The sequence below is a fragment of the Heterodontus francisci genome, chromosome 5 (genome assembly GCF_036365525.1).
Source record: "Heterodontus francisci isolate sHetFra1 chromosome 5, sHetFra1.hap1, whole genome shotgun sequence".
Taxonomy (NCBI): domain Eukaryota; kingdom Metazoa; phylum Chordata; class Chondrichthyes; order Heterodontiformes; family Heterodontidae; genus Heterodontus; species Heterodontus francisci.
Window position 1 is genome coordinate 147,924,249 of NC_090375.1, and position 13,728 is coordinate 147,937,976.

At 41.2% G+C, this 13,728-nt stretch overlaps 1 protein-coding gene across 1 annotated transcript in view; it reads right to left on the reverse strand.

The window, feature by feature from the left end:
• The window catches only part of LOC137370283 (uncharacterized), a 325,483-nt gene that overhangs the window by 58,621 nt on the left and 253,134 nt on the right, over nucleotides 1-13,728 (reverse strand). Inside the window, exons 14-20 of the mRNA XM_068032661.1 lie at nucleotides 9,490-9,513; nucleotides 8,762-8,785; nucleotides 6,550-8,232; nucleotides 6,288-6,320; nucleotides 3,661-3,667; nucleotides 3,028-3,274; nucleotides 2,210-2,355 (exon numbers count right to left, since the gene is read on the reverse strand). Of these exons, the coding sequence (XP_067888762.1) occupies nucleotides 2,210-2,355; nucleotides 3,028-3,274; nucleotides 3,661-3,667; nucleotides 6,288-6,320; nucleotides 6,550-8,232; nucleotides 8,762-8,785; nucleotides 9,490-9,513 (2,164 nt within the window). The remainder of the gene's footprint in view (nucleotides 1-2,209; nucleotides 2,356-3,027; nucleotides 3,275-3,660; nucleotides 3,668-6,287; nucleotides 6,321-6,549; nucleotides 8,233-8,761; nucleotides 8,786-9,489; nucleotides 9,514-13,728) is intronic.

Sequence of the window (13,728 nt, forward strand, 5' to 3'; positions counted from 1 at the left end):
CAGTTTTTACTATAATCCAACAGCTTCATAGTCAATTTTATTTATACCCAAATTTTATTTCCAGGTTTAAAAAGAAAAATTGAATACAAATTCTCAAACTGCTATGGCTGAATTTCAACTCTAATCCAAACGTTGCTAGTCTAGTAGCATGACCAAGTTTACAATACAATCTTTACAAGACCTACTCTCTTGCAGAGCAAAAACTAATATTGCCAACATGGTCATAATCTAGCTCTTTAGAACCATAGAAAAATTACGGCACAGAAAAAGGCCATTCAGCCCGTCGTGTCCGGGCCAGCCGAAAAAACTAGCCGCCCAATCTAATCCCACTTTCTGGCACCTGGTCTTTAGCTTTGCCGGCTACAGCACCTCAAGTGCATGTCCAGGTACCGTTTAAAGAATTGAGGGTTTCTGTCTCCACCACCTTCCTGGCAGTGAATTCCAGACACCCACCACCCTCTGGGTGAAAACATTTTTCCTCATGTCCCCTCTAATACTTTTATCAATAACCTTAAATTGTCCTCTCCGCTAGGGGAAACAGGTCCTTACTGTCTACTCTATCTAGGCCCCTCATAATTTTGTACACCTCAATTAAGTCACCCCTCAGCCTGCTCTGTTATAAGGAAAACAACCCTAGCCTATCCAAACTTTCCTCATAGCTGCAACTTTCAAGCCCTGGCAACATTCTTGTAAATCTCCTCTGTACTCTCTCTAGAGCAATTATGTCCTTTCTGTAATGTGGTGACCAGAAATGTACACAATATTCCAACTGTGGCCTAACCAGCGTTTTATACAGTTCCAGCATTACCTCCCTGCTTTTGAATTCTATACCTTGGCCAATAAAAGAAAGCATTCCATATGCCTTCTTCACCACTCTGTCCATCAGTCCTGCCACCTTCAGGGGCCTGTGGACATGCACTCCAAGGTCTCTCACTTCTTCTACCTTCTCAATATCCTCCCGTTTATTGTGTATTCCCTCGCTTTACTTGCCCTTCCCAAATGCATTACCTCACACTTATCTGGATTGAATTCCATTTGCCACTTTTCCACCCATTCAACCAAACCATTTATATCTTTCTGGAGTCTACAGCTATCCTCTTCACTATCAATTACACGGCCAATTTTTGTGTCATCAGCAAATTTCCCAATTATGCCTCCCATATTTAAGTCCAAATCATTAACATATACCACAAACAGCAAGGCACCCAATGCTGAGCCCTGTGGAACGCCACTGGAAACAGCTTTCCATTCACAAAAACATCTGTCGACCACTACCCTTTGTTTCTTGTCCCTGAGCCAGTTCTGGATCCGACCTGCCATATTCCCCTGTATCCTATGGGCTTTCATTTTACTGACCAGTCTGCCATGTGGGACCTTGTCAAATGCCTTACTAAAATCCATGTAGACCACATCCACTGCACTACCCTCATCAATCCTTCTTGTTACCGCCTCAAAAAAGTCAATTAAGCTAGTAAGACATGACCTTCCCTTAACAAATCCATGCTGACTATCCCTGATTAATCCATACCTTTCTAAGTGGCTATTTATCCTGTCCCTCAGAATAGATCCTAATAATTTACACATCACCAAGGTCAGACTGACCAGCCTATAATTATTTGGCCTATCCCTCGCACCCTTGTTAAACAATGGTACAATGTTCGCAGACCTCTAATTGTCTGGTACCTCTCCTGTATCTAGTGAAGATTTGAGGATGATCCTCAGTGCATCCGTTATTTCCTCCCTGGCTTCCTTTAACAACCTGGGATGCAATCCATCCGGCCCTGGTGATTTATCCATTTTCAAGGATGTCAGACCCTCTAGTACTACCTCTCTCATTATGCTTTTTGTATCTAATATTTCACACTCCTCCTCTTTAACTGCAATGCCACATCAACCCTCTCCTTTGTGAAGACAGAGACAAAAAACTCATTAAGAAACCTGCCCACATCTTCTGCATCCACGCATAAGTTCCCTGGTACATCTCTAATAGGCCCTACCCTTTCCTTAGTTATCTCCTTGCCCTTAATGTACTGTCAAAACATCTTTGGGTTTTCCTTGATTTTACCTGCCAATAATTTTTCATGTCCTTTCTTTGCTTTTCTAATTCCCTTTTTTACTTCACCCCTGCACTTTTTATACTCCTCTAGGCTTTCTAAAGTATTAAGATTTTTATGATTGTCATAAGATTTCTTTTTCTGCCTTAACTTACCATCTAAGCGTCTCGATAACCAGGGGGCTCTAGATTTGGAAGTACCACCCTTTATCTTTGTGGGGACATACCTAAACTGTGCCTGTAGAATCTTGCTTTTGAATGTCAATTGTGCACTCTGTAGAACATAGGGTCTGAAGAACAGACTGCCGAAAGTGAGATTACGGAATTAGAAAGCTCCAGAGGAAATGTGACCTACCACTGTATCAAACACGCTCTGGTTGGTCAGCTCCGTGTCTCCTTCAGTGATACCAGCATCCAGCTTTAATAAGACAGAGACATCAAAAGGAAAAGTGCTAGTCAGAAGATGAAAGGTATACAGAGAGGATATTATTTCTCACCAGGCCTGAAATATGACAGCTGTGATTCTGTTAAACTAATCTCTGTAATAGCACTCAAGGATTAATCAGAATGTGTAAAATAGGTAAGAAGCACAGCTGGAAGACACTTCCATCTGTCAGAAGCCCCATTAATATTTATCTGCACAAACTCCAGCACTGTACTTTCCTCAGGAATCCTTAGTCAGGGACAACAGGCCTCCAAAAAGATGAAATGCTATTAAGTGTCAGAATTGATGTCACCTCTGAGTCACAAGGCTTTGGCTTCAACCCAAACTCCGTGATTTAAACATGTAATCGAAGTTGATACTTTAATACAATACTGAGGGAGGGCTGCATTGCTGCAGGTGCTGTTTTACAGATGAGGTGTTGGCCCCATGGCCCTCACTTGTCCGGTCATGGTGAATGGAAAGATTCTGTGGCACCATTCATAGAGGAGCAGGGAGTTCACCTGACACCATCCCAACATTCATCTCTCACCCTGCATCATCAAAACAGGTCAACTGGTATAGCATCTTTGTTGCTGTTTGTGGGCCTTTGCCATATGCAAGTTGGCTGCAGTGTTTATCTATATAACAACAATTACTACAGTTCAAAAATAATGCCTTGAAGCAATTTGGGACATCCTGTGCAAAGAAAATGGCAAACTGCATGGATTCATCCAGACTTGTGACCCAGAAGACTGTAGTATACTGTATTCGCTGCTCACAATGTGGTCTCCTCTTCACTGGGGAGACCAAATGCAGATTGGGTGACTGCTTTACGGAACACCTCCACTCAGTCCGCAAACATGACCCTGAGCTTCTGGTTGCTTGCCATGTTAATTCACCACCCTGCTCTCACATCCACATTTCTGTCCTTGGCCTGCTGCAGTGTTCCAGTAAAACTCAATGCAAGCTCGAGGAACAACACCTCATCTTCCAATTAGGCACTTTACAGCCTTCTAGACTCAACATTGAGTTCAACAACTTGTTATGACCGCGGCGGGAGAAACACACTGTCAATTCAGTCCCGTCACTCCACAGGTCGCAGCAAATTATCAAAGTTTTCCACTCAATCGGAAAACAGCCAAATTAAACACTCTAGTAATCCCCGGAATAAAACAGACCAAACCAAGTATCTTTAGACAACAGCAAATTAATTATTTATTAAAAAATTAAATCTTAAACACTATTAAGATAAACCTATGACTAAGGACCTTAGTCTCAGACCAAGGCACAGTGGCGCAGTGGTTGGCACTGCAGCCTCACAGCTCCAGGGACCCAGGTTCGATTCTGGATACTGCCTGTGCGGAGTTTGCAAGTTCTCCCTGTGACCGTGTGGGTTTTCGCTGAGTACTCCGGTTTCCTCCCACAGCCAAAGACTTGCAGGTTGATAGGTAAATTGGCCATTATAAAATTGCCCCTAGTATAGGTAGGTGGTAGGGGAAGGTGGGGATGTGAGAGAGTAATGGGATTAATATAGGATGAGTATAAATGGGTGGTTGATGGTCGGCACAGACTCGGTGGGCCGAAGGGCCCATTTCAGTGCTGTATCAATAAATAAAACTTCTTATTTTAATCTAACTCCCCCATTCACACACATACATTCAAAATTAACAGTAGTTGACTGTTTTTTTTTAAAATTAGTGTTTATAAAAAAATTAGCTGTCTCTTAAGAATAAATAAAATAAGTAAGTCTTTGTGGATTGTGCTGCTGGTGGATGAGGTATTCTAATGTGGAAATTGTCAAAGGCCACTTGAAGTCTTCATGTGCATTTGATGCAGTAGTCGATTCTTAATAAGCATTCAACTCTTCAGCTGCAGTAAGCATTAAACAGTTCTTTGAACGATGACCACAGCAATAAGTCAACTTGAATTTTACAACTGACAGTATCTCAGTTGAAACTTTACTTCAAATTCCAGCAAACTCAATCAGTCCAGAGAAATTCAATCTTGAAGCAAATACTTTCTGGTTTGGAAGTAAAGAAAAGGAGTTCAGCAATACAAACGGTCTCTTAAAAGCTTTTTCTTTCCTTAGGGGATTAACTTGGCCTGTAGCTCCTCGTAGAATTTCTGCTGCGAGAGAATAAAACAGCTCCTTTCACTTCAGTACACTTTGCTGGTGAGTCTGGTTCAAACCAGTTTTTTCCAGTTCCACACACACAGTCAAGTGGAAACATTCTACCATGTGACCTCTCTCTCCTGCTCTTGCCTAGGATAACAAGTGCAGTTGCTGGCACACTGTGCCTTAGAAATTCCAGAACTTTCTCTCCCTTAAAGGTGCACTGTATTTAACAGAGTCTTAAAGGCACACACTGTTTTTAATCAGAGGAGAAAAATAATTACAAGTTCGTGACAAACTTCAGACCATGACTGCCATTTTGATTGGTTTTTTTTTACCATGTACCAGTCTGCAACTTGTTTTTTGTGTTTTTGCTTTTGGACAGAGCTGCTCATTATTCTGCCATTAATACTCTCTCTGGACAAATGCTTTGTCTTTTACTATGGCTATTATTACTCCCTTTGTCTTTTGTTTCATGACATCTTTGTCATTTAATCTCACCTGCCCTCTGCCCTATCACAGGCCTTCCCTTTTTCTCCTTTATCCCGCCCCCCCACTCTTTCCTTTGTACAAAGCCTGTTGCATTTCTAACTTTTGCCGGTTCTGATGAAAGGTCACAGACCTAAAACATTAACTCTGTTTCTATCTCCACAGAAGCTGCCAGACCTGCTGTATATTTCCAGAACTTTCTGTTTTTATTATGTTAGAAATGAACGATGTCCCACATGAGTGTGCATTTGGAGATCCTGGCTTCAATTAATCTTACAGTATGTATTCACTTAGTGTATTCTGCAACATGGCCTGACAAGCAGTTTGTTTTCCCTCTTATATTTTTAATCAATTCGTAGAAAGAAAGAACTTGCAATTATATAGCACCTTTCATGACCTCAGGATTGTCTAAAGCACTTTACAGACAATAGAAGTGTAGTCACTGTTGTATTGTACACAAATGCAGCAGCCATTTGCACACAACAAGCTTTCAAACAATAATAAGATAACAACCAGGTAATCTGTTTTAGTTGATGTTTGTTTAGGGATAAGTCTTAGCCTGGACACCAAAAGAACACCCCTGTTCTTCTTCCAAAGGTGCCATGGGATCTTTTACTTCCACCAATGAGGCTTTAACATCTCATCCAAAATACACACCTCCAACAGTGCAACCCTGCTTCAATACGACAATGAAGTGTCAGCCTATACTTAAGTTTCTGAAGTGGGGCTTGAACCCAGAACATTCTGACACAGAGGCAAGAGTGTTACCACTGAGACACAGGGGACTTATGTAACATATAAGTCCTCTTTTCAAATCTTATGACTTTAAAATCAGTTCATAATTCTCTCTATCACTCAAAGCATACAGAGTGCTCCCAATTTCCCCTCTCGGACTATGGAAACTTTAAAGAAAAATTTGTGAAGTACACAATGTCCTAGGGCAAATTCAAGTCCCCTGTACTTCGAGTGGGGATCTTGGACAATGCTGGGTTGGCCCTATTTGCAGTCCTTCCTATTTCTCCCTTGAACACAGGGAGGGTTTCACAAGGATTGTGCTGACCTCCTCTGTACCCAACTTTTCTTTTTCTCGGCCAGACAAGGCTACATTTCGGAAATTCTATTTATTAAAATGTACCAGCAGAACTGAGCAGACTGTGCATGAAACTATCTCCTGAAATGAACTGTATTGTTTATCAGCGATGTCTTACCTGCGTGAATCCATTAAAAGCAGCACTGGGCATCTGGAAACAACAGAGAAAGAACAGAAATATTTGGTTAAAATCACTTTTGTTATCACTCCAGCCACCATAACACATACGACAGGCATTATTTTTGTTAATTTATTATGACATGTCCTTTGGGAGGAATAACAACAGATGGTTGAAGGAAAGGAATGAATCAAGGATCATAATGAAGCTATAGCTGATATTTTACAATGGTATTTAGTCATACCTAATAACTTTTTTCTACACTAAACACTTGACAAGGTACCTCTTCTCTTTCAGCATCTAGCTCCTGGTATAACAGTCCGTATCTCCGGTTAGCAATCTCATCTTCCGATAGATCCGAGAAGTTTGTTTCATTATCTTTAGGGCTGGATGAACTCTCGTTGCTAGCGTTGCTTAAGCTCTCCATTGGATAGGGCATTTGGGAGCTATGTTTATTTTTAGCTCGGCCTCCCCCACTAGTGCTTTCATTGTCCCCACATAAGAACTGCTGTAACTGTGTTTCCTCATTCTGACCTGAACCACTCAACATGTTTCCAGCCCCTGTAGCACCAAATTCATCAGAATCTGGTGTAGGACAAACACTGACATTCGCATTAAATCCTTCCAAAAAATATGCTTTTCCATCTCCGTTTTGGTCACCAAATTCTCCTTGACCCTCCTGAAATGGTGGCCAAGGGTCAAATCCATTTGTGTGGCATTCCAGCAGGCTAGAGAAACCCCACTCATTGCTGCTAACAGTAGGCTCCCAGTTTTCTGGCCATATCTCATGCTTTTCTCTGCTCCAGGGGTCCGACTCCAAGCTTTGAGGGACAAATTTATTGTCATCACCAATCTCTTTGTGGAATGTACCTCCTTGGTTCACAATTGGGATATGAGTATGGGCTTCAACTGTTTGGCTAATTTCCTTTTCTGTGTCACTTGTGTTACCTGTTTCATTGTTCTTTGTGTTAATTAGTTCAAACTGGCTCTCTGTATCCTGACACTGGTCTGTTCTGTCTGTTTTGAAGCAACTAACACCAACCGTGTCATCTTTAAGGGCAAGGATTTGGTCTCCTTCACACCTGCAAAATACTCCCTCTATTTCCTGGTTACTAGGAGTATCCGCATTCCCACACACAATAGGAATGTCCTCATTCTCCTGGCTATCTGAAACGTCATCACTTTTGTGGTTAAGTGGAATTCCAGCCTTTGCACAGTGATCAGCAGAGTCATAATTTTGATAGCTTCTGGGGATGTCACTGTGCTGACGCTTCTCATTGAAGTTCAATTCTTCCATTTCTGCATCATTACACCCAGAGCCCTTGCCTGTGTGCATTTTAGCAACATGAATCTTATCTGCATTCTCTACTACCTTATGTCCCAGTTGTGCTACTGAATCATATTGTTCAAAACTGTATTTATTACTTATCTGTTCTAACTCATTCAGACTTTCCCCTTCAACCAGTTCTATGCCTCTATCCTGGGGTACAATAGGAGCCAAGGATGCTTTCTGATCTACACAGAATTCAGAGGCACACTCTTGTTCCACACACAGATTTGTCTGGCAATTCCTGGTCTCCATTACTTCAGTGTCTACCTGTTCATCTAATGGATTCTCTTGCCAACTTTCTGCAATGACTGAACTCTGTTCCTCTTCCTCAGCCTGATACACAGGGTTCGCAATGCTATCAGCTGATCGGTTAATACAGCTCCCTGCAGAATTGTGTTCCTGAGCACTTGGCTGAGCTTCATCATGAGAACCATCTAGAGTGCTTTCCTCATTGCTAGCGAGCAGGCCTGTATTCGTTAACCCCCACTGTGGTGTACAGTTCTGGCTGGCCGCTACTTCAGAAATTGCTGTAGTAACATCACTTGGTGCACCAGCGTCTGTGCTGTCCTCCACGGCCGGGTTATAGAGAGAGAAGAGACTTTGTGAAGAGTCGGGCTTTAGACAGAAAATGAGTGAAGACAGAGTGAAGATAATAGAAGCAGAGATGAAAATAAAAGAGAAAAAAACAACATAAATTTTACCACAAGATAATACGTTAACGTAAATGATATAAAAAAACATGTGATAGAGATCCCAGAATTATATAGTGGTAAGTATACTTAGCGGGATTCTAGGGTTAGATATTTGCAAAGAAAGTCGATAGTAAAAGTAGGCGCTATGGGATCATGGTTTCCTGGTCAGTGCTCCCCACAGGTACCATTGTATGGTCTTGAACACCTGACAGCACATTCACCCCTCTTACCCCCATAATGGGAGATAAATGGATAAATGCAGTACATAGACGGAAATTTACCTTAATAAAATATAAATAAATCTCAGCAAAGATGAAAGCATAAAATCGAGTTGCTGTAAAAATAGTTGCACCACGTGAGAGAATATAAAAAGCACACTAGTCTCTGAGGGATTAGAGAGAATTTATCTTTAGAACACTGTAAATGATAAGAAAATGAGGAGACATACTTACAGGCTGAACAAGTTCTGTGCTTGCCTTGAAATAAAGAAAAATAAATGTTTAAAAAAAGCATTGAGTGCCTTGTCTGCAGTTACCATATATTGTACTCTTTCACACTTGTCTCACATGTATTCACAGTCCAAGTTATTTTCAACATTAAATGCAATGCAGAAATACTCAAATTCAGCAAAATTTAATAGGTTGCCAAAATCTGACACCTCATGCTTCTGTTACTTTTTAAAATGGAATTCTCAGCTTATTTCTGAGTGGTTTTCTATTTGTTGTGTGTTTAGTATTCCATCCTATGTCAAAGGATGAGCAATCTGCCATAGTCGAGGGGGATGTTGTGCAGACTCAGCAAGACATTAAACTACAATGATTTTTAAAATATATCAGCTTCATTGCTGCCTCTTAAAACAATCCATTAATTTACAGTCTTCCCGCAGCCAATCAGACTGTGCCAAATGATCCTCTATGTGAGATACTAGTCCATTTATCACGGGGTGCATAGACTTCCACATTTTCGTTAAGTAGTTTTCAGCACTGGCTTCCTCAACCTGACAACCATTTCCATCTGGCTAAATGCAAAGAGCTAAATGATATTTCCCTTGCAGAGATTTGAAATGAATAACTTATTGCGCCTTTTAAAGAACAGCTCTGACAAGTAAAACTCTGTATGAAGACAAAAGATTAATCCTGAAAATGAGCCGGATTACAAATGCAATATAAAGTGTTCCTACCTCCCACAGATCCCATGGCAGGGTCTGAATGTGGATTAAAAAAGGAGAGATATATTAAACCAAGAGGAATGGTTTTTCAGAAATCAGAAAAATATGTTGTTATTCTCCATTCATAGCATGAAATCAAAGCCTATCTATAATACAACAAAAACTTTCATTTATTTAGCACTTTAGTTCAGAATAATGTCCCAAGATACTTCACAGAGAAATAATCAAATAATGAATGCTGAGCCAAAGAAGGAGATCTCAGCAGAGGCGACTAAAAGCTTGACTAAACAGCAGATTTTTACGGAGAATCTTAAAGTGGGAGAGGGAGGTGGAGGAATTTAGGTAGGGAATTCCATTGTGTAGTACCTGGACAGTTAAAGGCATGGCTGCCAATGGTGGGACGAAGGGAGAGGGATGATGGTGTTGGGGGATTGGCAGCTAATGTAGATCAGTGAAGGTAGGAGTGATGAGTGAGAGGCATCGGGTGTGGGATAGAATATGGGATGGAAATTTCAAAGTTTACAGAGGATTGTCATGTAGGCCCCTACCTGCCAAGAATGAGGCATATTAATTTCGCCACATGGACATTAAATTTCAAATTGTTGTTGGGAAGGTGAGAAGGCCTGTTACAAGGGGTTGCCAGGCCTTCTGGCTGGAAAGACATTTTTGCATATTAATAGACAGTGTTTGTAGACAAAGTACCATTCCCTGACACACACAATACACAGAGCCAACATATGGTCAGGCCAGTTAGTCACATGACTAACTTGCTTGGCAACCTGGGGCTTTCTGAATTGTACAGTTTTTTTTTAACTGAGAGTTTGAGCAGAAAGCTGTTTGCTCCTGGATTAAAAAGACCTCTCCTGGCTAGCTCGCCACAGCCTCCCCTGTCTGCTCCCATCTCTTTCTCACAAGCCTTTGAATCCACTTAAGACACATGAACCTCACGATAGAAAGGTCTCCTACAGCGAACAGGGTTTAAGAAGAATACTGGGCCCCAACAAAGATCTACCTATAATCAAGGACTCTACAGTGAGTTTGAAGAACCGTAACAACAACTCTTCAGATATTACCTCAAACCTTCCCACTTTAGTTTTCTTCTGCTCATTTTTGTCTCTATTTGCATGTGTGTATCGCATATGCATGCTAGCGTGGGCGCATCATGTATCCGCAGGCGTCAACCGAATTAGAGTTTATGTTTAAGTTTAATAAAATTTCAATCTTTCTTCTTTAAACCTACGACAGCCTGTTTGTGCTGGTTTCTTTGCCTTATAATTGGAAAGCAGTGAACAAAGATTCACCAAGGGGGAGCTAAAAACACAGTGAGTTTAAAAATTAAACCCTGTTACAGTAAGACCAGGTGACGTCTGAAAGGGAACCCTATACCTATTTCTCACCTGGTTGTAACAGAATAGAGGATGGAGTGCATGTGTGGGTGGGTGGTGGCCAGATCAGCATAGGAATGGTCGAGTCTGGAGGAATAGATAAGATTCCAGCAGCAGCTGACCTGAGACAGGGACAGAGATAGGTGATAGCGCAGAGATGGAAGTAGATGGTCCTTACAATGGAAAGGATATGGGGTTAAAAGCTCAACTTAGGGTTGAATAGGGTGCTAAGGTTGCAAACAGTCTAGCTTAGCCTGAGACAGAGGGAAGGGGATAGAATTAGTGGTGGGGTATGAGTTTGTGGTAAGGGTTGTTGTTGTCCACTTGTATTGTAAAGTGTTTATTTCTCAGTAAGGCCTTGAATTTATGTGGGTTTATAAGCTACTTCTCCATGGATTTCATTGATATCCCAGTGGAGAATCTGCTCAGAAATTTCAGACATAAGTATCAAAATGTTACAAGAGTTTGGAATAGATGATCAGTGCCATATTCATTTCACTTGTCTTTCAAAATTGAAAATTATCATCATCGTGAGCAGCCAGAACTAAGAGATAATTTCCAAACCTTGTCAATGGGAACCAACTTATGAATTACTATTCTATAGACCTATCTAATATTCGTCTTGGGTTCAACATTAAGGAACAATCCCAGATGGACTGTTTGTTCTCTACTAACTGGACTATTTCTTTGCCTGCCCAATATCAAGTCAGGTCTTAAGAATGAAATTGAAAACCTTCGCCACTTTATGGAGTACCTCATGCAGCCATGTGACCTCCTGGTGTTTGGGAGATGGATAAAAGCCACTCTATCAGACCAAGACTTAGGTTATAAACCAAAAGATAAATGCATTTAACATTAAACATGTAAATGTACAGTGCTCAATACTGAGTTTCCTTAAAACACTGTAATTATAATCTTTACCATACTCCTCAAAGTGGTAAAGTAACCCAATGCTTCTCCTGTATTAAGGCTCAATGTAAAACTTATGTGGTGAAGTCACTTACCCTCTCTAATCCCGCTAACTTTCCGCCATGTTTCAATATTAACTTGCTCTTTTGAGCAGGTGAACGGGACATCTGTTAGAAGGAAGCAGAGTCCTACTTTAAATATGCAGATCGGGATCCGATCTGCAATTTTAGTTGAAGGGAAGGGGGCCAGTGACGGCCAATGTCTCATGCAAACCTGTCGAAAATGAAACCGTGGACCAATAGAGGCCCAGAAGGTAAGTTTAAAAAGCTTTAATTTAAGTTTCCTGGAGATTCAGATGAGGCAGGAGTGCTCCGCTAGGCCTCACAAGGAAGCCTTGGGCATCCCTTGCCACCTTTGAGAGACACTTCCCCCCCCCCCCCCACACCCCCAACCTGATCCTTCACCCTGCCTTCTCCCCACTCCTGATGCTTATCAAAGGCTGCACCCCCTCCTGATCCTGCCCATTTTCACTAACACAATATTAGGGACTAAAATGATCTTGGGCAGTAGCACAGAATTGGCAGTAACAAATTGACAGCTTGTTTTACACCATGCCACGGGAAGCTGATTGCCATCACCTTTTCTGAAATACAGTTCAAGACTAATTTATTGCCCATTGTGAGTGCTGAACACAAACTGTGAGTTACTAGATCAAAAGAGAAAGTAAATAATGGCATATTAATTGGTGGCTTGTACTGAGTGACCAGAATTGTCACAAGAAAGATCAGCTTTTTAAAAATATCTGACTAATGGATGTTAGCGAGGTCTCTTGTGACTGCTTGTCGAGTCCCCAGTTTCTGTGCAAGCTGCTTCAGGTAAGCTTGCGAGCGTAATGTTCAAAAGAGTTTTCATTATGCAGATCGTGATCAGATGTAAGTCCTTGGATCAAAGTTTCCTCCACATTTGGCCCCATAGACATGTGTAATGTGGGCATGAGCCAATTACAACCCTTAAAATATCACAGGAATTTGAGGGTAAATGAGTTACCTACAAAATACCCAAGTCTCCTCCATCTTTTACATCCACCCATCAAACCCTTCACCTGAACGAATCTCCACTCACAAAACTGGCCACAAACTCAAGTATCCTCCAATTGCACTTGTCCAGGGGTCTCTCTACATTGTGACTAGACTTACAGGTGCAGCAAGAAACAAAGCCATTTTCTGGTGTTTTATTGCAATGTTTTGTGTGTTCATTTAAAATTTACCTTCACTGAGACTTGAACTGCATTTCCTATTTCTTTGAATAGATTTTTGTGTAAGTGTAAGTCACATTAAGTATTGAAAGCTTCCCGATTGCAGGTTCTTAAACATCCTGGGGGCTAAACTGGATAGTCCCCAAAAATGGATGCAGGGATAGTGATGCACGATTACCCTGCACATGTTCTATATAATACAGGCGGTGGAGCATTTATGTGCTGCCTGCTCATGATCATGATTTCTGCCTGCAACCACTGCTAACTGTGCTGTGATCGGCTGCACGCATCAGCAAGGAAGGGCCTAAAAATCATAACTTTCCAGCACGAATAAAATTAGTCTGCACTGCTTAAAGGTAGCATGCACTTCTTAAAGGGGAGTGCATTGTGACTGAAGCAGGTGCTGGGAGTCCTAGGTTAGCTGCATTTCACTGGGAAAGACAGAAGAATGTGTTACAACCAGGTGAGAAAGGTGTCGATGGGTCTTTTGCTGTCATCACCTGGTCTTATTGTAACAGGGTTTAATTTTAAGCACACTGTGTTTTGAGCTCCCCCTTTGTGAATCCTTGTTCACAGCTTTCAAATTATAAGACAAAGAAACCAATTTACACAGATTTTCTGAGGTTTAAATAAGAAAGATGAAATTTATTAAACTTACTTAAACTTAAACTCTAATACAGTTCACGCCTATGGATATACAAC